The sequence below is a fragment of the Hetaerina americana genome, unplaced genomic scaffold (assembly GCF_022747635.1).
Source record: "Hetaerina americana unplaced genomic scaffold, ioHetAmer1.1.p SCAF_6, whole genome shotgun sequence".
Taxonomy (NCBI): domain Eukaryota; kingdom Metazoa; phylum Arthropoda; class Insecta; order Odonata; family Calopterygidae; genus Hetaerina; species Hetaerina americana.
In genome coordinates this window covers 22,169,487-22,196,000 of record NW_027287205.1, presented here as the reverse complement: position 1 = coordinate 22,196,000, position 26,514 = coordinate 22,169,487, and the positions used below count along the sequence as shown (strand labels likewise).

The following is a 26,514-nucleotide window of genomic DNA, read 5'->3' as shown; positions in this document are numbered from 1 at the left end:
TTGAAATTGAAATAATTTTATTTTTGGCCACTTGATTTTACAACTTGTGATTATTATTTAGCATGCCGGTGTTAAGGCGAGCATTCCTATGAGACAAGTCGACTCACGCCATGAGGCATTCAAGTAATGATTTGTTTCATGCTATTTTAAAGTTATTAATTTTTTCATGCCTACTAATCGTTTACCGTTTATTATTTTATTGCTTAATATATATCTCATGTTTAAATATTTTTAGACTTACTTAACTCTATAAATTAAGGCAAAGTATGTACGTTTGCTTATATTTTTATTTTTTAACTGAAGTCGTAGAAGCCAGTTAATCAGAATTCTGTAAGTCATTTAAGCCATTTATTAATGGCTTGAATTAAATTTGACTAGAATTAGTTGGCTAAACTCTTGTCCTCAATGGTTCATCATGAGAACTAACATTTGTTGTTGAAACAAATTCATTTAATCATATTTATTGCAACATCTTAAGCATGGAAGACATATTTTTATGTTATTTTAACACGAGGGAGGCTTAAGGATACCGATAAAACAACTAAGTTACTTATGAACGATTAATCATGCTAAAAAAAATCCCCGATTTCCATTTAGTATTAAAAGTTGTGTATATTTTCCTTATGATTACTTTGCAGGGAAAAATACTGTATTTATTTTTTACTTACTTTATTACTTACTTGAGGTTTATCATATTTTCTTAATTTCAATGATCTGTTTATTTATTTCGCTCGTCCAAATTATTTAAACTGTGTTTACATTGAGCGCTTAAATGCATGAATTTCCTTCTAAGACTTTCAGGAAGTCATATTTTCCCGATAAGCTAAAAGAACAGAGCGTTAAAAATAATTGGCAATTATCTTCTTTAATTATTTTTTCAATGCTGATAGTTGTTGATTTACTTTTTCTGTGACTGTCTGGAATTTATTTCACATGTTTGTACCGTTTCACCTTTGATGAGACTACGCACGATGACAAGTTCAATCACGTATTTATCTTTCTGCCTCATCAGGCTCACGCAGGGATAGTAAAATCTCTTTTGCAACTGGCGCCACCTTATGGATCGAGGGAATGGTAAAATGTTGTGCAATGGTTGCAGATAACCTCCCCTCCTCGCTCCTCCGCACGCATCCGTCACTCAGTCGATACGAGACCGCCATGCCAGACGGCGAAGCCATGTCCGGCACGGAGGTACACTTGAGCGCCGCGATCCGCTCCCGGATAGAGTCCGTCCTCAAGGACGAGGGCTTGCAATCCAACCTGGACGTCAGAGTGGAGGACGAGGACTCCTTCAAGGGGGAGCACTTCATGAGCGCCATGCGCTGCGTGAAGGGATCGGGAGAGACGGCCGAAGGGTTATCCGTCACCATCTCCTTCGTGGCCAAGTTCCCCGTGAAGAACGACACTTGGAGGGAGATGTACAGAACGGATCTAATGTTCCGGAAGGAGATGGACTTCTACAACATCATACTTCCCGCTTACATTGGGTTCAGAGTGTCGAACGGGAAGCCTCCACAGAGAGACGAGGTGCCTCGGGATGGCCTCGATTGGGTACCGAGATGCTACTGCACCGTCAGCGATGGGACGAACAGCATGGTCCTGCTGGAAGATCTTTTGGCCGCCGGATACCGAATGGAAAGCCGAATGGTAGGGTTGCTTTCTCTCTGTCCTCCATTGAAATCTGTCTAATGTGGAGAAGCCGTGCGTTTCGATCCAACAACTGAGGTTCGATACACAAGAGTTATTTTTTGGGGAAATGAGGGTCTGCCGGTTTCGCATTGAAACACAGAGGTATTCGTAGAACCGTCTCCGAAATTTGACCAATGCACATGGTGCGTGCCACGGATTCATCGCGTACCTATGACTATCAAAATTATGATTTTACTATGCAACAATTTCAGAGAGTAAAAATCATTCACCTTGACCGGGATCCCGGTCAAGGTGAATGATTTTTAAACTCTGAAATTGTGGCATTGTAATGCATATTAGCGGATGACACCGTCAAAATTACTGTCGCGGCATCTCCTGTAGTTTCTTGGAATGATTTTACTGGTTGTACTAGTGAAAAATTACGTAATTTCACATTTACGGCTATCTGAAATTTAATTAGAAATTATTAGTTCTCTCCGACGTAACGCTAAAGATATTATGTGTGGAATAATTTATGTCATGAGAGTGATAGATTACATGTTGACTTCGAGTAGATTGGGATGCTTGCAGTACTGAATCAAAAGAGGGCCGAATTGTACGAGGATCACCGGATCCTCGTACAATGGAGCCTGCTGATATTGGCACCCATAAGACTGACACTAACGGCTATCCAATAAATAGAGGAAAAAATGAAGACAGTATGTATGTGAGTAGAGCCAGGTTCTTACACGTGTAGAGCTGAGTAATTGGAAGGCTAAACGTCGCCTGCGGCTACTCGCATAATTAATTACACACGTCAATGAGCGTTTGTATAAGTATTTCGAGAACTTGAAGGAAACCTTTGTCGTTGTCGAGTTGCATAAAAGGTTTAGATTTACTGGGTAATTTGGACTGGATAACGGAATGGATAATGACATTAGAAAATAATCCATCGGTTTTACGACTAACAAGCAGTTACATCGTAAATGATTGGCTGAAGAAAAAAGTAGTTAAAATAGATGAAGGAGTTTGAAGAAAATGTGATCTCTCACCAACACTTCTCAACCTATACCTGTACTTATGTAATAGGAAAAGGCAATTAAACAAAGAATGGGAATCAAATGAAATAACACGAATAGTGAAGAATATTAACAAAATCCCTAACTTACCATCCAAAGCAATTTCAATTGGGATTTTAGAATACCTGCACCAGTATTTGGAAGACATGGATCGAATGATTGAAGGCCGTGACGTGAAAATTAGTAAGAAGAAAATTAACTTCATTGCATGCGGAAAAGATAAGTTGAAGTTAGTGGTGATGGTACATCAGTCGATTTCACACCATGGTTGATATCCGAGCGCTGTTCAAATCTCATTTGTTATATAATTTTGATACTTGTGATTGCACGAGTATTTCCCTAAAATTCATTGAGTTCAGAAAAATAGGACTTCAAGTTTCGAATAGATGAAACTAATAACAAGGCGTTCCGGAAGAATACGCAAATACTACAGGGTGCGTTCCGAAAGAAATGGAATTATTTGATTTTAGGTAATTTTTTTAATAGATTTGCAGAAACACTTGAAATTCTTCAAAGTACTGTCCTTGGGCCTCTACACATTTTTTCCAGGGACTCTGCCATGGCCGGATACCTTTATATACTCGTAAATATATATATACCTGCATATTCTTCGAGAATAAGGCTGCTGCATTGAGCCCAATGTTTTGGTTGTGAAATGTGCTTGATAATCACCTTATATATTTGTTAATGATAGGTTTAATATTGATACACTGACCTCCCAGAAAATACGACAGTAACTTTAGTGAACTTTTCGAACATCCTTCCAAAGAAACTTTCTGAAATTCAACCTGAAGATGGTGCGATTCTCTAGTCACTACAGCTATCCGAATAAAAACAAAGGAATTTATCATGCCACTCATTCAGGTAATTGACCATCGGGAACGAACTGGTACTCCTTTCGCGACAATTACATAAATAAATTTCAGTCCAATGACTTCAGTACTTAATTCCAGTTCTTCCGGGGTTATTAGTGTCGATGATATTTATCTCGAGAGCCCTCTTGGCTTTACCAATGATCTCATGGTACACACGAAACCACGGAGTATGTACAACAAATTTTATTTTTACCATAGATGACAGCTTAGACAAATTATACGATAGATTGATAAACTCCATATATGATAACTTAAATTTTTGGCTTAGTATTATCGTTACCACACCGCATCGAAGCAAGTGCCAATACAAAATACTGCAAATTTTTCTCTGAACATTCCGGTACATTTATATTTATCAATATGAATAGATTGTCATGACAATAACAATTAGGGCAGATAACTCATTGGTTTAATAATGTACATAACTATACAACATCACTCTGCCGGGTTGTGCCACCTTGGGTTGTATCAGCCAATACTCGGGACCGCCTTCCTCCGCTCTCACCCCCATCCCTTCAGTTTCATTCCTTCTCCTTTCACGCTCGTAACACTCTAACCTAGGCTACACATTTAGACTCCAACCTCCCTTCTTTGCACTTGATTACGCTTCAAAGTGAGGAAATGCGATTTGCTGATTACATAAACCTTTGGAAGAGTGCTAAGTGTTTTTTTTCAAAAATTAATTTTTCATCTGTTTTATGCCATAATCCAAACGCCAATTTACGTCTAACCAATATAGTTTAATGCATGACAAATCATTATTTGTATGGAAAACGTATTCATATTCATGAAAAAATTTGAAAGACTTGCGTCTCAAATATGAAAACATTGTTATCGATACTATTGATGATATGGAATTATCCTATATATAGACTAATAACGATGCACGTTACGCCCATGCGTTATAACAACCTTCGATGGTCCACCAGTTCGCAGATGGAGTATTGGAGAGCCCAGTCCACCCAAAGGGTGCAGAGGGCAGATCTGTTTCCGTACTATTTGTCGTTTCGGCGATAAATTTGGTACCCAGACAAAAAAATGTATTGAGCCTAGAAGAATAACATTACACATCTACTGGTACGATAATTGAAGACAAATACTCTAAACAAAGATGTTAGAAAAAGATAATTGAACACTTTTGGCATATGTAAATTTAGTCTGGCATTCTATGTTTCAGAAGCGTGGACTTTATGGTAGGAGAAGATCTTAGATTGAAGGTTTTTTCCTCTGGATGCTGAAAAAGGCGAAGAAAATAAGTTGGATATAGCTGAACGCAAACGAAGTTTTGGAGGTGATTGGAGGAGAGAAGAAATGAACATTTGAATTTTTGAAGAAGCTGAAAAATGGATCGAGGAGACATTTATGTCTAGGAAGTGTTGTATGAAGGTTTTATGGTAGTCAGATATGCTTCATAGATCAACAATGATGTAGAGTAGTCATTAGTAATTGTAAAAAACTTGCACCCATTAGATATATTATCTATAATAATGATATGGAAATATACAACGGAAAAAGACTGCCTAAAAGATAAATTTTCGGTGTCTCCCCGTCTATCCAGGTAGGACTCGACTTGGAGAAGTCCCGAGTTGTCATGCGATGTCTGGGGAAGATGCACGCTTTCTCCTATTCCTTGCAGCAAAAGGACCCAGTCACGTTCCAGTCGCTCACAAAACTTACGCAGGAGACTTACTTGACCCCAGAAGCCAAAGGCAACCAGGCGTCTGTGTTCCAGGAGAATGCACAAAACGCGACGGCGGTCATTAAGGAGCGATGGCCCGAGGTCGCTGACCAGTTAGCCGGACGGCTGAAAGAGGGTTTGTTTAAGCTTATGTTGAAATCGGTGTCGGCGAGGGACAGGTACTCGGTCATCAACCACGGTGACGTATGGATCAACAACTTACTCTTCAGGTGAATACGGGTCCCTTTGCCTCATCCCCACCTTACCTCACGTTCCTCTGCATCTGGGACTCGGATTAATTTTACGGCTCTTGGAATAATTTCCTATACGGAGAGTCGTGGTTCAGATTCCGATATGTCCAATGTTTCAGTTCTTTTCCCCGAGATTTACTTGGATATTATGTGGGTGGCACTTAAAAATATTCCAAATAGTTGGTTGGATCGTTGAACTGTAGACCCCATTGACGTCTAAAGTGGGTTAATGTTGTCGCCAGATTACTGTGATAACCGACCCAGTTCCCTTATATAAATACGTTTGCCAAATTCCCAATATATCTCAGTGGTGCAAAATCGAAAGTAATACCTCTTTTAATGGTAGCTAACATCTAGATTTACAGACTTTGGCTCTCTATATTACTCCTTACTGTTATGTACCTACTCTCTGCTATATGTATCACCTTCATCAACAAAGTAACGAGAGCAGATTCCCCAACACATAAGTCTTCATAAATGACTGTTTAATATGCCTATTACTCAGTGGTGCAAGATCGAAAGTAATATCCCCTTTAATTGGAGCTACTATCCAGATTTACTGGTATTGGTTCCCGCTATCACTCCAATCTGTTATGTACGCACCCTCTGGTATATGTATCACCTTCATCAACAAAGTAACGAGAGCAAATTCCGCAATACATATTAAGTCTTCGTACATGACGGCTTGATATGCCTAGTAGCATATCAACTCGTTAATCAAGTCATTAAGTTTCAACACAAGATAAGTGCGACTCTTCAAAAACGTATTATCTAGTGAAGACGTCCCGTCTTAATATTTTACCTTTCTAGCAACAATTCGGTAGTGCTCTTTTTTCCGCTGATGCGGAGAACAGAAAAGAAGTGTTATGAATTACCTGAGGGTAAGTGATTTGCAAACGCCTGAACATCACGCTTGTGGAGGGAAGACTTATTATTTGATAAAAATACCGGCGGTACCATTTCATTTATAAATATATTTCATTGCATTTGCTTAGTAACCCACAGTAATGTGTACGGAATTGAAAAACTCTTGATTGTAGTGTGGATTATCAGGTTATGTCTTGTTGGGCGAAGGTAACAAATGTGGGAGTGTTGAGTTTGTATCCTTGCCTAAACGGAGGACTACGGACTAATAATCACGCAGTAAAATATTTTTAAGTAGTTAATGTTTTGAGCCAAAAATGTTTTGAAGTTGAAGAAAAAGATAGAGACTTTGGTGTTCTACTAATTAGATGCATTTATTATAATTAGTTCGCTACAGTATTACTATCTTAACTTATAGACATATTGTGGCCACTGTAGTCGTGATAATTTCATATAGCCTATGGGATGCTAAAGAGTAAATTTATTTAAACTTTCAATGTCATGTGAAGGTATACAGTTACGTTTATCATGATTAACTTTTTATACATATTTAAGAATTGCACTTGAGTGAGAGGGAAGAATCGATTACCAAGTAACAGTAAGTCTGCACGTTCGTTTTACGCTGATTCGTATGCCACTCATTGACAGTTATAAATTTTTATGACAGCTGTAAACTCCTTTCGGAGATTTCCGAGGGCACACTCCAATTTTATGATATTTACTTTATGTGTTGGTGACTATCACTTTATCATTTAATTTTCTTAAAACACTCGATCAGACTTTCTCTTATCTTGCTTCTCTGTATTAGAACAAACTGCTTCAAAGCACCTTCCACCCAATCTCCAACTCTCGCATTAGAGCCCCTCATCACATATGGTCATAATGTAATTATATTTTGATTAAATGTATTTGGCGATGGGTTAGATGAAAGAAGGGATTTCCGCAGTCTTTATCACACCCGAATAATGTCGAATTATTATTATTATCACAGTAATACAATATCCCCAGATTTCTAATTCTTCCTCCCATTCCTGGTTGTTCGTCATCCTAATGCACGCATCCCATGCACGAATAAGAGTATGTGTTTGTGTGACTAGAAAGCTGTTCACTATTCGTCAATATTTCTAGCCCTTCCAGATAAAATCAGTCTTTCTTTCACACACATATCAATCTGCTTACACGAACCTTTATTCTTTTTTAAATTTAAAATGCGACCAACAAAATCCTTTCTTCTTTCGCTAGTCCGAAGGAAAATACGGCATTTTCAAAAATTCCAGCCTTGATCCTTTCAATCTTACTTCACTTACTACAACGCGAGCGTCCACTAACTTTAATCACTTCATTTATCAGATTTTGCAGTTTTTCCATTTTCAAAAGCCTGACTTGTTTAAATTTCTTAATCTCAGCCATCTCTTTCCAATATTTTCCCTCTCTTGTCTTTCATACGATGCCTACCCAAAAATACGATTGAGGGTACTATTTCAGTTTTGGATCTAAGTTTCGTATTTGAATAATCCATAAAGTTTATCTCCAAATCTCGAAATTTGATTTTCCGGGAAAATTTTAGGGGTGGTTTCGTTTAGATCACCCTTGCCCGAACGAAGAAAATAATTTGATAGCCGCCCGTAGCTGAGGAACAGGTTTCATTTCGTAATTCGTACATGCCATGTCCCCTGCAAAGACCATTGCCCACTTGGCGGAACTTTTCCGTCCAACCCCCATTCAAGGTGATTGTTACCACTTTTTAGCAGTCGGATTTTGTGACATTCTTTCCGATACTCAAGTTTCCAAAACGCAGCCTCGTAAACAAACTACTGAAAAATATGTGGGCTTTACGATTCCCTTGGTTTTGGTGTGAAATGGATTGACCAGTATCTACCGGCTTACACTCGCCTTCTCTTAGTGATAACTATCACAAATGAAATGAGCTTTATGTGAATTCTCTTTATTTATAATGAAATTTGTTATGTGTAGAGTGCTTTAATCCAGAGTGGTTTATCGAATGTACAGAAAAAAAGTTTTGCCTCTGAGATGGAGGTGATACTAATTAAAATTAGTTTGACATTTTTTCAAGCTCAAGTATTTTTTTACTTTTTTCGAGGTCAACAAAGGGTCACCGTAAAACTGAAAAAATTGCCTTGTCATTATTTTAATTTCGTTGAATTTGACTTCAGGTTAAATTCCCGTTTACTTTCAGATCTTAAGGTTTAGTTGAATTTACCTTTTCTTCTATGTCTACGAAAGACGGGGAAATTCTAAATATAGCCAAACCAACTACACATCTCTTTTTATTATTTACAGGGTTCGTCCGGAAAATAAGTGTACTGAGCTCAGGAAAAAAAAATGATTACACTTTTACATATCTTAAGCTAATATTCCTCAAAATAGGACCCTTGTGAGTCAATACACTTGTTCCAGCGGCGTTCCCATTCCTGGAACGCTCCCGCGAAGGCATCATCGGGAACCTCTCGAAGACACGGCGTCACGGCCTCTTTGACGGCGTCCAAAGTCCCGTATCGCGTTCCTTTCAAACTCCTCTTTATCTTCGGGGACAGAAAGAAGTCAGGGAAAAATGTGGATCATTTTTGCAGTGATCCGCAAGTTGTGTCGCGATTTCCAAACGATTGAGTCTTTGATCATCACTGAGCACTTTCGGCACCAACTTTGCACAAATTTTTCGCATCTGTAATTGGTGCCTAATAATCTCGTGCACTATTGTTTTTGGCACATTACACTGCTCTGCTATCATCCGAACACTAAGACGACGATCAGAGTTCAGTACATCGCGAACTTTTCGCACATTTTCGTCGGTGAGTGTCGTTGATGGGCGTCCAGGCCGTGGTTCGTCGTCGACCTCTTGTCTGCCCTCCACGAACATCTTGTGCCACCGAAAGATCATGTTTCTGGACATGGCTGACTCCCCGTAAGCCTGGTTAATCATACCGACAGTTTCGGTAGACGATTTCCCAAGCTTTACCGCAAATTTGATGGAATAACGCTGCTCCAAAAACTTCGGCATCGCGTTCCGTGACGTGGGTCGAGCGTGGAGGTTCGCGTTAACAGAGCTCCTCACTACACCACAGCTCAGAGCCGACTGCCTTTTTCAGCGTCGCTTGCCAACATACCCCCCTCCAATCGCAGCCCGTCAGAGCGGTGCTGGGCGCGCCTGGAGCGGCGGGAAAAAATCAGTACACTTATTTTCCGGACGAACCCTGTATGTTTTCAGATTACACGCACACTGATTCCAAGTTTCTTTAAGGTGGAGCCATAATTATTCTAACAAAGCCATAGTAATCAACCCGAATATTAGTTTGTTTAATAATTTTCACGGTGAAACAATTAAAATCATCAAATACCATCCTAGTGAGTGCGCTTGAGCTGTTTGAGGTTTAAACACCCATGCACGTTATTTTAAAAATGTTACCCCATTGCAAGTGTCGTAAATGGTGCTTGATCTGTATTTTCTGAGGATTAATTAAGCTTTTTCCTCGGCCCTCAGGCATTCGGATGAGGAGGGATGGGAAGCGAAGTTCGTCGACTACCAGATGGTGCGCTACTGCTCCCCCGCGGCAGATCTCTCCTACTTCCTGATGACCTCGGTCGAGAGGAAAACCCGTGAGGTGCACTTCGACGACCTCCTCAAGGAATACCACGGCACCATGGTGCAGTGGCTGGACCACTTCGGCGTACCAACGTTGAGATCGACGCTCCCATACGAGGAACTTGAGAATCAGATGAGGAAGCACTCATTCTTCGGCATCGGAATGGCTCTCATCTTCCTTCCGCTGTACTATATTGACGCCTGCGACTCGCCAGACGTCGATGGGCTCGAGGATCTGTCCTTCTCTTACTTGAGGGAGATGCATTCGAAAGGGTTGGAAAATCCTGCGGCCAGGGAGAATTTAGTGTCGGTGATCAAGCAGTGCTGTGATCGAGATTACATATAATTCAGCTCGCATTTGTACAAACGACGTCACATCATATGATCGAGTATATGAAACCATTATCCAACGATAAGAGGCCAGAATTACCATGCCTAATCACATTTATTTATATTGAAAAGTGATTTTTTGCTGTGTGTTGTTTTGGCAGGTTAGGAGCATCTCAGGAAAACAATCAAAGGAAATGTATTATACGAGAGTGCATGAGACATTTGAACTAAAATATGCAGGATTATGGAAATACTATATGTTGTAAGTATGAGAACCCTAATTAAGAGTACAATATTTCTTATTTATTGTGCTACTTTTTAAGTGCTGTTCAATGGCACGAAGTAGTGTCGTTGAAAGTGGGAAGACAGGAAGGTTGACTGCTTCCTTCCAAGACCTAATAATTGTGAATAAAAGAGTAAATGCATAGGACTGGTCGTAATTTGGTGGTCTAAGAACATAGGATATAACACCAAATGCTATTTTCAGGATACGCGAACCTTGATAGCTCAGGGAGATGGATGCTTGATTAACCTCGGACTTCCGTCCAAATGCACCAAATATTTTTTTCCCGAAGTTCTTCACCTAATAAAATGAAATTAGATGAAGTTTATAGACGCTGGCATTCAGAGATTTTCATTTATATCTAGGCAACTCGAATCTTAAAAACTTGGATGCTTAAGAACCATCCGATGATGTTTGATGAGCGGGAGAAGGCAAGAATACGCGACCGCTAGAAATAATGTTAGAAAGCGACTAAAAGTGACAGTTCTTTCTTTTCTCCAACTGAAGCTGCAGTTAAATTTTTATTCGTCCATGGATGAAACTCATTACGAATTCGATGGTTTGAGACTTTACTTTGGGAAAATTCATGATCACTGAGTAAATTAACTTAATGTTTTTTCACGCAAAAATCTTTATTATACTAATAGCGGTTTCGGTAATACCTGATGATGTCGCCAAAGTGTCGTAGCAGTATAATAGTTTTTTTGTGTGAAAAAATAATAACTTTATTTATTAAGTGAAACTCATTATATTCATTCAAAGAGCTGCTCAACCTTGATGTGATTTTCTCGCCGTTGACTTCTGATTCGAATTTCTTAAGAGAAGTTTAAACGATTTGTGTTATGGCCCAGTCGCAAGGATTCCAACAAGAGTATATATACAATAACAGAATTTTATGATTTTCACTTGGACACTAACCAGTCCATGTAGAATGAAACAGACGAGAAAAACATCAGCATGATGATCACAAACATGCTAAGCAGTACAGAAGAAATTAAGTCAAAGTAAAGATATTTTCTTGTGATTGAGCCCCTTCAGTTTTCGTGCTAAGCTTATCACTTGTAATTTTCAGTGAATTTATCTTCGATTTGGATAATTTGAGTCAATGATAATGATTTTATCCAGGAACTGATTTTATAGATACATACATGTTTAATTCATTGGCCTATTTTCCTCAATTAATAATTTTGAAGACTTGCATGCAAGTTAGTCGACTCTAAAATGGCTTTAGTGGTGAGAAAGTTTAGGAAAGTTACAAGCAAATTATTTTAGTCATTCACTGCTGACACAAAGTTAAAAATCGATAATCGAATGATATTACGAAAATGTTTGCAAAGTCACTGTAGTTAGATCTAGAAGGAAAAAGTTGGCGATTTCGTAAGACTCAAATTATGGTAATGGGTGGATAAAAATTTTGTTTTGGGAGCGAATCAATATCCCGACTAGGTATATGCTGCCCTGCAGCAAGAAATTATGCATAATATTGGCGACCTTAGTCAAATGCAGCAAAAGATAGAGCCAACTAAAGGTGTACAGCGTGTTGCGTTTAGTCGTTATGTAAGGAGGATCCAGGATCTGTATGAATACATAATATAAGAATGACTCTTACCTTTTCATTTCAGTGATGCTATTATTTATCGAAGGGGACGATTTTCTTGGGATGGCATAACACTGTTAAAACCAAAGGATAAAATGTCCTACAATTTTAAAATTATTTCAACAGTACTTTCAAACTAAATATCTTCTAAATCCCTAATTAAAAAGATAATTACTTAAGCGGCAATGTGTTCTTTCACTTCAAATTGTTGTTTGTTTATATTTTTGTTTGTATGTTTATTGTTATAATGACAATTTGTTACTTCACATGTTTTTTCTTAACTGTATTTTATGCATCATGCTCAATATTAAGTGAATTATCAACATAATCCTATAATGTGTTCTATACATATTTAAAGTAAGTCAATATAATTGCATTCTCTATATATCAATCATTCTCCAAACCAGTTTTTTTTGTTTTTACAGTGATATTTGAGGTAATTGGTAGTGTGACTAACTCATTAAATTAAAGAATAAACCATGCTGTGCCCACAGAAACATGAAGCATTAAATTCAACTGCTATCTCCCAAAGGGTGATAAATAGAATTATAGACAAAGGTACCTGTTTATGGAATAGGCCTATAAAATACAAATATCCAGTATTTTGATTTAGATATTAGAATTTACATTACTGTGTTTTATTTATGAAATACTGAAAATCAAGCCATTGATTAGTCAAGTTTAATGATAGTTAGCTATATTGGTAATGTTTATTCTGATTCACAGTCTCCAGAAAGATCTCTAAGCCACAAGATTTGGAACCACCATTTTTACCTTTACTCAGGAATGAACCAAATATTTTTACTCCAAACAATGACATAACAAGAGCAGAGATAGCATATGGACGTTGGGCATTACCACAATTGGTAGGGATTACATATAAAATATCCATAGATTTGTATTACTAAAATTAAGCGAGACATTTGACTTGATTAAATGTAATATGAAAATCAGGATGATTTTATCAAAACTAATAATAGGAATTGCTATAAAATAATAGCCATGTGTTGCAAATCAATTTACTTTATGAATTAGAATAACTTGCCCAGGTAAAAGTGTATTGGACTGTTAAATAGCATATTCATATTAGGTGTAGTGCATGACTGCATAATATGCATAAAATTCATAATTTTTAAACATAACTGAGTAAACTTTCCTCAGGAGGAAAAGAGATTTGTTAATATTGAACGTATCTGTCTGGGTCATATTAGAACATTTACCAATAAATTTGCTACTTGGAAAACTCAGTTTCTCTTAGGCTAAATTGTGTGCAAATAAATCATACAGTATTTTTCATGCCAATCTTGCACCACATTCAATATGAGTGAATTCATTAAAATGTGAGAATTCATTTCTTTGGCTAAGGTAGAAACATTAACCTTTTTATTTTCTAAAATCGGAACATAATGAAAATTACTCAGCTTTGACCATCTGAGATTTTTCTCTGACTCTAACCAGCTATGTGCAAACAATATCCAAGGTTATTAAACTATGCAGTACCTATCATACTATGGGCAGCATTCATTCCAATGATGTTGACACACTACAAATAAATTTTGACTCATTTTCACCAGCATGCCTAATGTGTAACTATAGTCCACCTATGCTGCAAGTTCAATTTAACTAACCAGTTTCTAGTGAAATGTTTGCCTTGACAGCCCAATCACTGGGTCGTCTGTTCCTACGGCTAATAGAACCTTTTTTTCCCATATCACCTCTTAAATTAATGTATGCGATGGCTATAATTGGTCTGCTATGTTAACAAAAATATTGTAAATATTTTTAGAAAATTAAAGAAATTATTTTTATAATTTTCCATGCATATAATAGCAAACTTTTAATAGTTGCAAGTGCTTTCACCACTCTTTTTAAAATAATGTGCTTTACATTTTTCTGTTTTAGTTAAAGGGATTGCATGCCGAAAATATAGAAAGATGTTTAATTGCAATTGATTCCCTCTCAAATCTTTTCCATGATCCTGAAAAACTTTATGAAGCAGTTGAATTGAAGATCTTAGACAGGTCATTTCTCTTGTTTTACATATTCAATATATGGACTTGTGCCACCTCATTCATCTTGTTTTCAAATCAAAACAATCTTGTTTTGACTCATTCAAGTATATACAAAATGGTTGTATGTTTCAAGAACTAATTTAAATATTACAGGATTCATGAGCTGTTGAAAAGTGCCAAGGCAATAATTAGGGAGGCTGCATTAATAGCCCTTGGTATTGCATGTAATCATTATGTAGGAAGTGATGCTGTGATATTTGCAGAGGCCCAAAGCAGATGGGATCCAGAAAATCTTTTTGAGTCTTTCAATGTAAGAGATGGAACAACAAGTGAGGATGAAATGGACTTAACTGCAAGTTATGTAAAGCCAGTTGATTTGGGACGCTTGGCTATTATTTTGTCTGATAACTATGCTTCAGTGAGATATAAAGCAGCTAATGTTGTCAATAACATATCAAAATCTTGGCTTGGTAAGTTTTACTTTTGAAAAATTGCTAGACTATTCATGTGTGCTGATTCTAGTTTCTATCTTGTTTCTCAAAATACATACATATATGATTATAGTAAATAATTATAATGTATGAAAGGAGAAGTAGTTGAAAGAAGTTATGCTACCAAAGACAACCACTGTAAGCCATCTAAAGGTTAGTTGGGTTGGTGAGAGAAGAGTTCACTTTGTAAAATCATCCTATGGCATGTGAGATAACACTTCAGGATAGGAGACCCAATTCATTTCTCTGTGGAACACAAAAAATGCACATCTTGGGAAAGGCCTTATATGCATGGTTCCTGTCATAATTTTTTGCCTGTTGGATCTAGTGCCCATTGCTGTTTACATTTTCAGACTCACCACTTTAAAACATGTTGCAAATTATATGCTACTTAATGCAACAGTATGCATCATTATGGAATTTTTGCGACAATCTCTGATTAAAGGTTATTTTTCAAAAAGTTACCAAATTTATAATTAAGTGTCTGTGCGAAATACAGAATCTGTCTCCAAATTAAGTGGAATGATTTTTTCCTGCTGATGGGGATGGCTGAAGAGGGGCAATAAGGTAGAGAAGGTGGTAGGAGGTATTGGGAAAGCAATGCGGCCACCATCAGTTGTCAGCAGGCTGTAGAAAATTCATGATAACACATTCCATGCAGCTACGATATGCCATAAAACTTTGTGTTAACCTCAGAAAATTGGGTTCAGAGACCATGGCGATGGTTAAGGATGCTTTTGGAGATAAATCAATGTCCCAAGGAATGGTTTTCCACTGGCGCAAGATGTTTCAGGAGGGTAAAGAGGAGGTTGATGACAAGGGATGCCCTGGATGTCAATCAACGACAGAGTGCAACAAAAATGTGCAAAAAGCTAGAGACATGTTCAATCACAAGAGATACCTGAGTGTCCGAATTATATCAGAAGAGAAAAAATATTCCAAGCAGCACAGTGCATTTTATTCTTAAAGAAGATATAGCCAAGAGAGGGGTGTGTGCCAAGCTAACCTCTTAGTTTCTGTCCGAAAATTAGAAGACTGCTTGTGTGACAATCTTGCGTGATCTCTTAAACTTGTGCGAAAGTGGCCTGAATTTTTTAGATAATTTGGTTACTGGTGAAATTTGTTCCCAAGATAAAAAGGACCTTGAAAGGCAATGATTTTGGAATGTTGGATAAAGTCAACGGGACTGTGACAAGGTACCTGAATGAGGTTCCCATCAACTCCTTTCAGAAAGAGTACTGAGACTGGTAGAGGCATTGACATCATTGTGTAAATGCACAAGGGTGGTACTTTGAAAAATATTAGGTAGAAGGTATGTGAAGTCAAAGAATGCTTTATTGAAATGTGTAGTTTTAGGATTTATAGTGCTATGTTAGGGGAGACTTAGAAGCATATCAGTACTCAGAGTTTGGGTCCATCCAAATTCTACCTTGACTGACAGTCTACAGTTACCTAATACTTTTACTCTGTGGGTGGGGGTGGAATTATTTGGAGAATGATAATATTTCATTGGTTTCCATAACTTTTTCACACTACATATGTCTACTTCTACACTCATTTCTCCTTCAAACTTTGAAAAATAAAGAATTTTGAGCGTACATTAGCCTTCTACAATGTATTTTTCTTTTGATCTTCTTCTAAGTTGTTTCTTAAGGCATTGTCGGATAGGCTACTTTGGCCCTGCAACCAGAATGCGTATACCTTTTTCTTCAACATGTGATAATGTAGGTGAGAAGAGATCTTGTTTCCAGTAAATGTGATTTGGATAATTCTCCCACCCTTTGTAATGCAAAATATCCTGTATTTCATTCTTGTAAACAGTATATATGAGGGCGATTCGAAAAGTGATGTCTCCTATTTTTTTTCATGAAAAATCAAATTTATTCTCAACTTTGTGTACATCCTAGGAAAGGCTGAGAATTTATCTATTTTTCTGCATAGTCACCTTGACAATCAATCACTTTTTGCACCAACAACCAGCTTTTTAATACCGGCATTGTACCTCTCTTCCACCGTGTCACGAAGCCAACTGACGACTGCTTCTTGCACTTCCTCGTCTGACTTTAATTTCTGTCCTCCAAGGTGTTTTTTGAGAGCGGGGAACAAGTGGTAGTTACTGGGGGCAACTTCCGGGCTGTAAGGAGAGTGATCCATGATATTCCATCCAAATTCATTGAGTAGGGTGGTCGTTTGATGTGACACGTGCATGTTGGTGTGGACGTGCATTGTCATGATGCAAACACGCTCCTTTGGTGAGACACCTTGTTGTAACTGAGGACCTCCGACACAATATTCTGCACAGAGAAGTAGCCACTCTCTTCATTAAGGCCTTCCTTTATCTCATGAAGGGTAATCGTTGATTCCGATTCCGAGGCAAACTCAGCCGCCCCGACCGCTGCTCATCGTGGACGTTTTCCCAGCCATTAAAAAACTCCCTGCACCACTTCCACACGTTTTTGATGTCCATACAATTCCACTACTAAGTGGCAAAAAATTTACATCGGAGAAGCAGTCATCAGTTGGCTTCACGACGCGGCAGGAGAAAAGTATGATGCCAGTATTAAAAAGTTGCTTACAAGGATGCAAAAAGTGATTGATCGTCAAGGCGACTAAGTAGAGGAATACCTAAATGCTCAACCTTTCCAACGATGTACGCAAAGTTGAGAATAAACTTAATTTTTTTTTTAAATAGGGCACCTTACTTTTTTAATTGCTTTCGTATTTAGGAAATTACTGCTAAATTGTCATTAAATAATGTGGTAGAATTAAAGAGTGATCCTTTTGAATTTTTGAGACAATAAGCCAAAGATAAAACTTTATTATAGTAGGGCAATCTCCAAAAATTCAACAATTTTCTCACAAGCTATTAAGTTAGTAACAAGCTAATCATGTACCAGATTTTTTTTTTAATTTGGAGGTCTTTTCATCGTAAGCCATGTTTAGATATATAATTGACAGGAATAACCCTAATTGTGTATATTTTGCCATATATTTCATGAAAATAAACATGAATAGGATTAAAACTTCACTTATTTAATTTATATTGCTACTATAAATTTAGTTATCTCCCTGACTCCTAAAATAATCCAGGTCCAGAAGGTCTCCATGAAAATAATTTCATTCCAGTATTACTTGAAAGAGCAGCCTTTGAAGGTTTCCAGGAAATACAGGTGAGATCTAATTTAATATCTTGATTTAATATATAAATCCTATATTTTAAGTGGTAAAAAATGAAAAATATGTATCCCCATCCTACTTCCATGGATCAATTTCAGAATAATGTCTAACTGATCCTAATGAAAGTTAGGATCTTGATTGTTTTAATTAACTTTAACTTAAAATAGTTCATCAACTGGTATTTCTAATATCCCTACTGCACAAGCTAACTTAATACAATGAGGTGAAGTTTTGGATGTAGCTGTAATACTGATCGGTTAGTTAAATGGTATGGGAAGAATTTTCAAGTGTAATTTCAGTTCTTAGGAGGTAATTATTGGGACACACTTAATACAGACTACAACTTACCTAGCTAATTTACCAGGGATGTACACCCAAATCTAACTGATGCTATGAGACCCACAAAATATGTCCTTAAATTCTGTCATTAACAGGTATGCTAAAACTACACCCTTTTAAAAATTCCTTGCCAACACTTTATAGTTATTCATCAACTCATAAAACTTTTTGAGGAGTGATTCCATAGAATTCCAATATTTTAAGCTGGGCATTTTGAAAAGTCATAAATTTTAACAAATTGATTTAATATTACTCTCCAGAATACAACTCAAGCAACATAAAATTTTGCAGCAGTAGGTAAATAATAAAATACAGTTGCTGTAAAATCAGTGGAAAAGAACAAAATCATGATTCTCTTCATATTTCAAGATGATATTGCCATTTTATCTATCCTCTACAGGAGATTATAGTTATGCATGCAATAATATTTTAGGAGGCCATTATTTATTAGCTTACATTGAAGATTCTTAAAATAATTTTATCATTATAAAATCCCTTATTATAGAATAAAGAGCATACATATTAGGTAGTATTTTAGTGGCGTATGTATGAATTGTACAAAAAATATTCCAGAAAAGGCACTAGTTTGGCACAAGGGTAAAATTATCAATTTGTATTATCAAAAATTATGTACTAGCATGAATCTTGTTGAGTGATGGGAAGGTTGAGAGTGGGATGTATAGAGTGACTTTTGCAGGAGAGAGTACCTTTGGAGGGGAAGAGGATATGATGGCAAATATTATAGACGGGGAGGGCACATGATAAAATACAGCAGGCTCGACTTCAGCACTTGCAACTGGCAGTGATTTGGTTGAATGTTTGTGTTTGCTGAGAAAATTGCACAAAAAATCTGATGGCAAGGCAGCCATGAGATATTTGTACCCAATATCACTAATGCTACTGATCTTGAAAAAGCTCAATGACTTGAAGGCACAAGTAGTGTCAGGCAGGGAATGATTTAATGAAGGAGACATGACTGGGTGTGGAAGCATTGATTGCAGGTGTGTAATTTTGGCATTGTAGTTACTCAACCAAATATCATACCTGTGAAGAATCAATGTAATCTCTCATATTGAACTCATTTCTCACACTGAACATTGATACATTGTAAACAATCCTCTCAGTCATGATTGTAAGTGAATGTGGGACAAGTGAGGGATTGGCAAGAAATTTCATCACAAAAACTCATAATATAATGAACAACTATTTACGTTCAAAAAATTACAGGAAATTTGGCAAGTTCTTTGATGGAATAATTTGCAAATGTGCACCAAAATTTGAGAATACTACATAGGAAAATTCATTCACCTCAGGGATTCAAACTTACATCCCTCGACATTCAGCTAAGTGCTTTAACCAGTTAAGATGCTAACACATCCTGTTATACGGTGAATTTCTAGGGACTATGAAGGAATAAGATATTGTGATGAATCATTGCACTCATTAATATTAAACGCTTGATAATTTTTATAAAATGAATGGCTTAGCTAAGCTTCATATTATTAATGGGTTAGTAGCAAGATTGAATATTCAATGCACTTAATAGTTAGTTTGGAATGCAATGGACATTATAATAACTGTCTGACCACCAGTGACCACCTGTTCCATCCCTATTGGTACACCATGCCTTGAGTAGCAGGTTGATGCCACTGAGTCAGATAAGGTTTGGATGCTTGAAGTGACCGCAATATGAGATGAGCTTGCAGAGTTTTTACCTGGGAATAACCTCTGAGTGGGCCTGATCATGACTTAGGCTTGAATGGGTGTGTCAAGTTTTCTTGGCTTGCCAGGAAAGAAGAGTTTGAACAAGCTTATTGAAGCATTAACAGGGCATCAGTGTGTGGCTAGTGTTGATGATTTTATAAAGGAATACAAGAGATGAGGAACAGTGGAGTGTAAGACTGGAGATAAATGCATACATACAAACCTTGAAGATTGTAAAAAAATCTCATCATAATTGCTACCAGTTTCTAAATGCTGTCATATAAGGCCTTTGTGTTCCATAAGAAATTGTCAGACTAAGGGAATGTTGTAATCATCCTTGGCTCTCTGACTATGCCAAAACATCTACCCCTTCCCTGTGAAATTGTCATTGAACATCAGCTATTGTCTTGTGATGCATGTGGGGATGAACTCTGAGGATTGGGTGGCAATCTCCTTTCCCTGTGCACCTATGCCGCTGTAGTGATTTTACTCAAAGGTTCTCACAACTACTATAAGGGTATGCCTTATCTCTGACATCAATATTAGAGTATCAGCTTGACATGGTGGAAGAGCTAGTGTATTCTGATGACTCCTGGGGCTGTGATTGTGGGAATAATGATACAGATTTGCTCTTGATAGGGTCACCCATACCTGGTAGGCCACAGGGAAGGAGCTAGGTGAAAGGCAGTCCATGCAGTGTACGTTCTTCAGTAAGGTGCCTCGGCAAAGGCATCTGACCCCAGCAATTTTAGAGGTGGTTTCCCATTACAAACACCAATCAGAAAGGAAACAGGAAACCACCTTAGTTATTTATCCCACCAACAATAATTTACAAAATTATGAGAATGAGCCCTGGCAACTATAGCACATAGCTCACAAGATCGGTTGTCATGCCTAGCAGTAAGGCACATTAAACATAAAATAACATAAAATCTTTGTAAAGTGGAATATACAGTATCAATACAAATTATGACACTAAGGAAGACCAAATCAGTTAGAATACGTACTTGGAATGTTAGGACTATGTTAGAGGACAAGAAAATTATAAAATATAAAGTAGGAGATGAAGAGAGGAAATACAGATGCATAAGGGCTGTGCAAGATGAGATCATATAATAATGGGATTACTGGAGTGATAGTAACAGAGTAATGTACAAGAGAGGAGAAGATAGAAAGCTAGTGATGGTAGTAATATTGAAAAAAAGGTAGGAAGAAGCATTGTAAACATGGAACAGGTGTGTGATAGAATATTTTGAGAAAAAGTTGAACCTATGAACTTTACTATTATTCAGGTCTATATTCTAATAAGTAATCATTGGGAAGAAAAAATAAATGGTAGGTTCCTAAAAGTAGTATGACCTAATTTTTCCTGGATAGACGGATGGATGGGCAGTGGTTTCTCTGGCTGGGTTTGAGGGAGGGAAGTCTCCAGAAAGGCTGAAAGCCAGTGGCAGTTGCTCCAAACCTTTGTGGAATGAGGATCATTCATTTGCAATACCTTTATAAAGTGACCTTGTTATGCTCTGTTGTGAATCGATTCTTGAAATATTGCTATGCCATCAAATGTTGCATGAAACTGAGCAAAACTGAGAAAGAGGCCCATGACATACTCAAGGCAGCTTAAAGTGATAGCACCATGGATAGATTGGGTGTTTTTGAGTGGCATGAGTTGTTTTGGGCAGGTAGAGAAGATGTTGAAGACGCCAAACATTCAGGATGCCCTTTGATCTCACAAAGTGATGAAAAGTTTGTAAGAGTATGTGTGTGTAAGAATATGGTTTGTTGGACAGGGATTGCAGATTAAGTGTTAGCATGGTATCTGATGAACTTGGAATCCCTAAAAGTGATGTGCATTGACTTGTGAGCAAAAAATGGGCATGAGAAAAGTGTGCACAAACTTGGTGCCGTGAGTACTCTTGAACATACAAAAGGATACTCGCACCCAGCTCTGCCAAGAGCTTCTCAACCATGAGAATGATTCAAATTTTTTTGACAATGCCCCACTACACTTCTTCCTTTTCTCCCCACCTCAAATCCAAGCTGAAAGGACGTCACCATGGCTTGGTGGAATCGTTACAACAGACTGTGATGAGGGAGCTTAGCAGCATCTGGGCCGCTGCCTTCCAAAAGGTGCATGAGGCATGGAAAACCTGCTGGTAGCAGTGTGTGGATGCACAAGGGTGCCATTTTGAAGACTTTTTAGTAATTGAATCAATTCTGGCAATACATTTTTTTTCAATCAACTAAGTCCTACTACTTTTGGGTCAGACCTTGTATAAGTACTGCAGAGCTGTAAGTTTGATATCCCACAAAGCTAAGGTGGTACTTAGAATCATTTATTACAGGATGTAGATGAGGGCAAATGATTCCGGGGTTAATGATTTCTAAAATTAAGGTGATGATCATTTTGGGTTCAGGAAGGCCAGAGGTATACATGATGCCATAGCAGTAGCGAGGTCACTATTAGAAAGGAATATAAAGTTAGGAAAGACTATGATTATGCATAAAATGGGTTCATAAATCCCTCATTTACCCACATGCTTAAGAGCTGTTGTGTGAATGCTCCTTACTATCACTGATGTTGTGCCACCAATAATTTGTGTTGTGAGCAATAGTCTAAATGAACTTTAATGTACCCCATTTCCATTGAGTCATTTAAAATGTACTCTCAGAAGTTATCGAATGACCATATGTTACTATTGTGTAATGTATTGTATTTGTACTAATTTCATCTGATTCTTGGTATCATTTTGGGACTAATGAACATTTTGATTATACGAGTAAATTTATATCTCAGCCTCCTTATTTAGTCAGGAGTCTACCCTAATATAAGCTTTCCTTATGTTACCTGATTTAAATGTCTTTAAAGTTCTTTAATTATAATCATTATTGTTCGAGAATACCTTCATGTATGTTTTATCTTTTTGTACTAACTTCAGACTGAAGTGCTTGATGCCTTGCATGGATGTCTTCAGTATGATCAGTTGAAAGCATTAAAGTTAGGTGGAATGGCTCTACTTAGCAAGTTATTGCAAAATAATGATTCAAAAGTGAGAATTTCATCAGCCAACTGTATTGCTGCTCTAGCTATGCATCCAGTTGGAAAAATCCAAGCAATTGAATTAGATCTACTTCCATTGCTGATTCCTCTTTTATTTTCTGAGGTAGGAAAATGAGTTTTAACATCTTTTATTGAACACTTAATATTTTTTTTTAAATTTATCAATGGATTCAGATATAAATCTATTACTATAACTTTTTCATATTACGGTCATCATGGAAACAAATTGAAATTACTTATCTTCACTAAAATAGATGTTGAGTAACTGCAACAAAAATACTTCAGGAAATATTTGTTTACTTTGTTGCAGAAGTACTCAAAATCATATAGCAAAGATCTATTTGGGAAAAATTTAACCCTATTCCCTCCCTAAACTTCACTGCAACAAACAGCCTCCAATTTCATAGTTGCAATAGCAATAATATTTTTATTACTAGTTATAAATTAAAAATTTTGGAATACTTATGAGTATCCTTTTTTATGATTCTTTCTATATTTGTATCGACCAATGCCATCTTGTCCCTTCATTTGATTTATATATTCTGTATGTATATGGGGCATATTGATAACATGATAACTTTCCAGGATGTTGACGAATTAGCCAGTGCTGCAGGATGCATTAGCTTTATAACAATGACAACTCCTTCCAAAATCAGAGCTGTTCAACTAAAGATTGTTGACAGATTAGTATTTCTTGCTGGTTACAGAATCTCTTTGAAACTTCAGTTGAATGCTGTAAAGGTAAGGAATTCCTGTGAATCTAATTATGTAAATATGAAACTAGCATTGTGAAAGTTGCTTAAACTTGCTGGACCTTGCTCCATTTGATTAGGACGACATGATACTGCTAAAATGAATACACCTTGGCCTTATCTTTATTTAGTGTCATTTTTAGGGGCACCCATTAAAATGACATTTTATATTTCTTTAGTAGCATACTATAGATTATTATTTAACTAGAAAGCTTAAATTGTGGAAACTTAAAATAATTGACCTGTACACAACTCAAGATTGATTACTTCTTTTCTTTAAGAAAGAAAGGTAGGTTTTGAGAGTGTCAAAGGGGTCATGATTCCACTAAACTAATTCAATTGCTTTGCTTTGCTGTGCATTAAAAGGGTCATTGAGTTCAAAATTGAAGTAATTATCAATATATACATACAACAAGCCCCACGAGATGTCTGCATTATGTGGTGTGAATAAGGTTTAAGTGTGATATTTCAAATATTAAAGTTTTGAAAAAATATCAAGGTTTTCTAATATTATTTTCTTAAAATATGACATGGCCAATATTAGCCAAAAATGAAAAATACAGATCTGCCCATTTTTGGGAATATATATTCCATAATAGATACCCTTTATAAATATTTTAAATTAATTCAAAACCACTTTGCATGCAGTTTGTTACTGCAATGTCTAATACATTTGCTCTTTTAGTTCTTAACATTACCATTATATGAATAACTGTTCTTTTTACCAATTTTTCCCACTGAAAGAAAAGGTTATTTCAATTGGGGATCCAGAAATCAGGAACAGCTTTGAACAATGTAGGTCAAAGGAGGTGTTGGACTAATAGGTCTCAAATAGGTCACAGGAGTAGCTTAACTTATACTAATTGGAATATTTAGGAAGGTACTGATAGAAGAGCATATTGATTTACATAAGTTCCCTCCCCCTCTCCTTCTTGATCCTTCCCCTCACGCAAATGACCTTAGCTGGCAGTCACCTCCCATTAAATACTACTACTTCCCCTAAATAGTAGGACATTTCCTGATATTGGAAAATTTAAATGTTCCGCGGAGTGTCTGAACTTGAGAGATATCTGTGAAGCTAATTTTTTTCCAGAATTGATATGGTCCTCATAAATACCTATATTAAGAACATACCTACTTAAGATGGTACACCAGTTTAACATAGGCCCTCCTGAATCAAAATTTAACGAAGCCTATACATTACTTGGAAAGCACATTATCTTGTCATTATAATATCATTTATCTCAATTTGATAAAAGTACCTAAATACTTTTTTGTAATGCACTCTACAATTATTGCATTCCTTTTGGCTGACTGGCAAACTGTAGTTAATAATTTGAAAACCTAACAGACACAGTTCCTCAACTATTTTGACTTCTATTCCTGGTTCTCAGCATTCCATGGTATACCATTTCCTCAATGTAAAATTTCAAAAGTCAATAGAAACTCTTACTAGTGCTTATGAACAGCCATATTTGCTCCCATTCCTAAAATAGTGTGATTCTTCATCTGTTACCCATAATTCTAGTAACCCTATTGGCATTCCTTCATGGTTTCTATTTTAATCTTTATAAACATTATTTATTATATTGACATAGGTGCTAGAGAATAGTATCCATATCTACTATCTCATCTGTCATTTGTATTTTCAGTGGCTAAGCATAGACATTTTGGCTTGTCTCATATGTATGTCACATAACTAAGTCTATTGTTAATGACATGTATTACTTTTTAGGCTTTAACAAACATTTCTGAAGCCACCAAAGGAAGGGCATTACTCTTAAATAGTTATGTTGAAAGAATAGAGGCTATTCCATGCGACCATGATGAAACACTTAGAAGAGCAATTCAGATATTAATAAAAGTTATTAGATGGCTGCCATAATTGTGCATCTGGCAATGAAAAATTTGTAGTTAATTGATACAGGATATAAAGTACCCATGTAAGTATGCATTAATAAAATTTAAAGTCATTTAAGAGTACTTAAGAGAATGAGATTTTCAAGAGTGTAAAATATTAGGGAGGCTCAAATATCAGAACTACCTAAGAAACTTGACATGCAAAGGTACTAAAATCAGAAAATAGGTGTCAGTTTAGTGAAAAGTATGGAGGAGAAGGCAATGACAGAAATTAGGAGATGAAAGATTTGGCGATGCACAAAATCAGTGTCCATCACTAGTTTGGTCAATTGCTATTTTCATAGCTATCATCGCCCTCTATATAGGTAGCCCTAAGATCTACCCCTGAACTGCTTTTCCTCTTATTGACGAAAATTTTCATGCAAAAATGTTTAACTGGCATTTGATGTTTTGTAGCATTATGAAGAAAGGTAAAATGTGTAAATAAATTGGAAAATTAAAACAAAATTCAGAAAATGTGATCAGTTTTTTATTTTCTAAGAGTTGATTCATAATTATGAATTTTCAATGATGGTAAGAGAATTAACTAAATGCAAGGAGTTAGGTCATACACTCAAATTTCATTAGTCATGAAAATATAAATATTTAATTGAAGCTCAAAATGCACTTTCCTTGAAATTTTGGCAAGCTAAAAATTTGAGAATGAGATCACCATAGTGTACAGTATTTGTGTCTTTATCCAATGAAACATTTAATAGTTCACTGAGTTCCTCACTGCTGAGAGGTTCCACTTTGATGGTGTTGACGACCTCTGGTTCCTCCTCCTCTTCCTCTAGCACAAACACTCTCCTTTTAGGTTTCTCTTCCACAACTTCTTTCTCTGGTGGGGGAGTCTCTGGGAACTTTTCATCAGATAAACTGACTTTGATTT

The 26,514-nt window shown here is 36.7% G+C and overlaps 2 protein-coding genes across 2 annotated transcripts; both read left to right on the top strand.

Moving 5' to 3' along the window:
* Positions 1-1,158: 1,158 nt before the first annotated feature.
* Positions 1,159-12,502, top strand: LOC139695277 (uncharacterized). Its single transcript, XM_071593972.1, has 3 exons — positions 1,159-1,647; positions 5,142-5,491; positions 9,876-12,502. The coding sequence occupies exons 1-3, from the start codon at positions 1,159-1,161 to the stop codon at positions 10,321-10,323; spliced, it is 1,287 nt and encodes a 428-aa protein (XP_071450073.1). The 3' UTR covers positions 10,324-12,502.
* Positions 10,542-25,608, top strand: LOC139695276 (radial spoke head 14 homolog). The gene is made up of 8 exons (XM_071593971.1): positions 10,542-10,569; positions 12,914-13,053; positions 14,090-14,208; positions 14,353-14,669; positions 17,781-17,860; positions 22,850-23,074; positions 23,557-23,712; positions 25,459-25,608. The coding sequence occupies exons 1-8, from the start codon at positions 10,542-10,544 to the stop codon at positions 25,606-25,608; spliced, it is 1,215 nt and encodes a 404-aa protein (XP_071450072.1).
* The last annotated feature ends 906 nt before the right edge of the window (positions 25,609-26,514 follow it).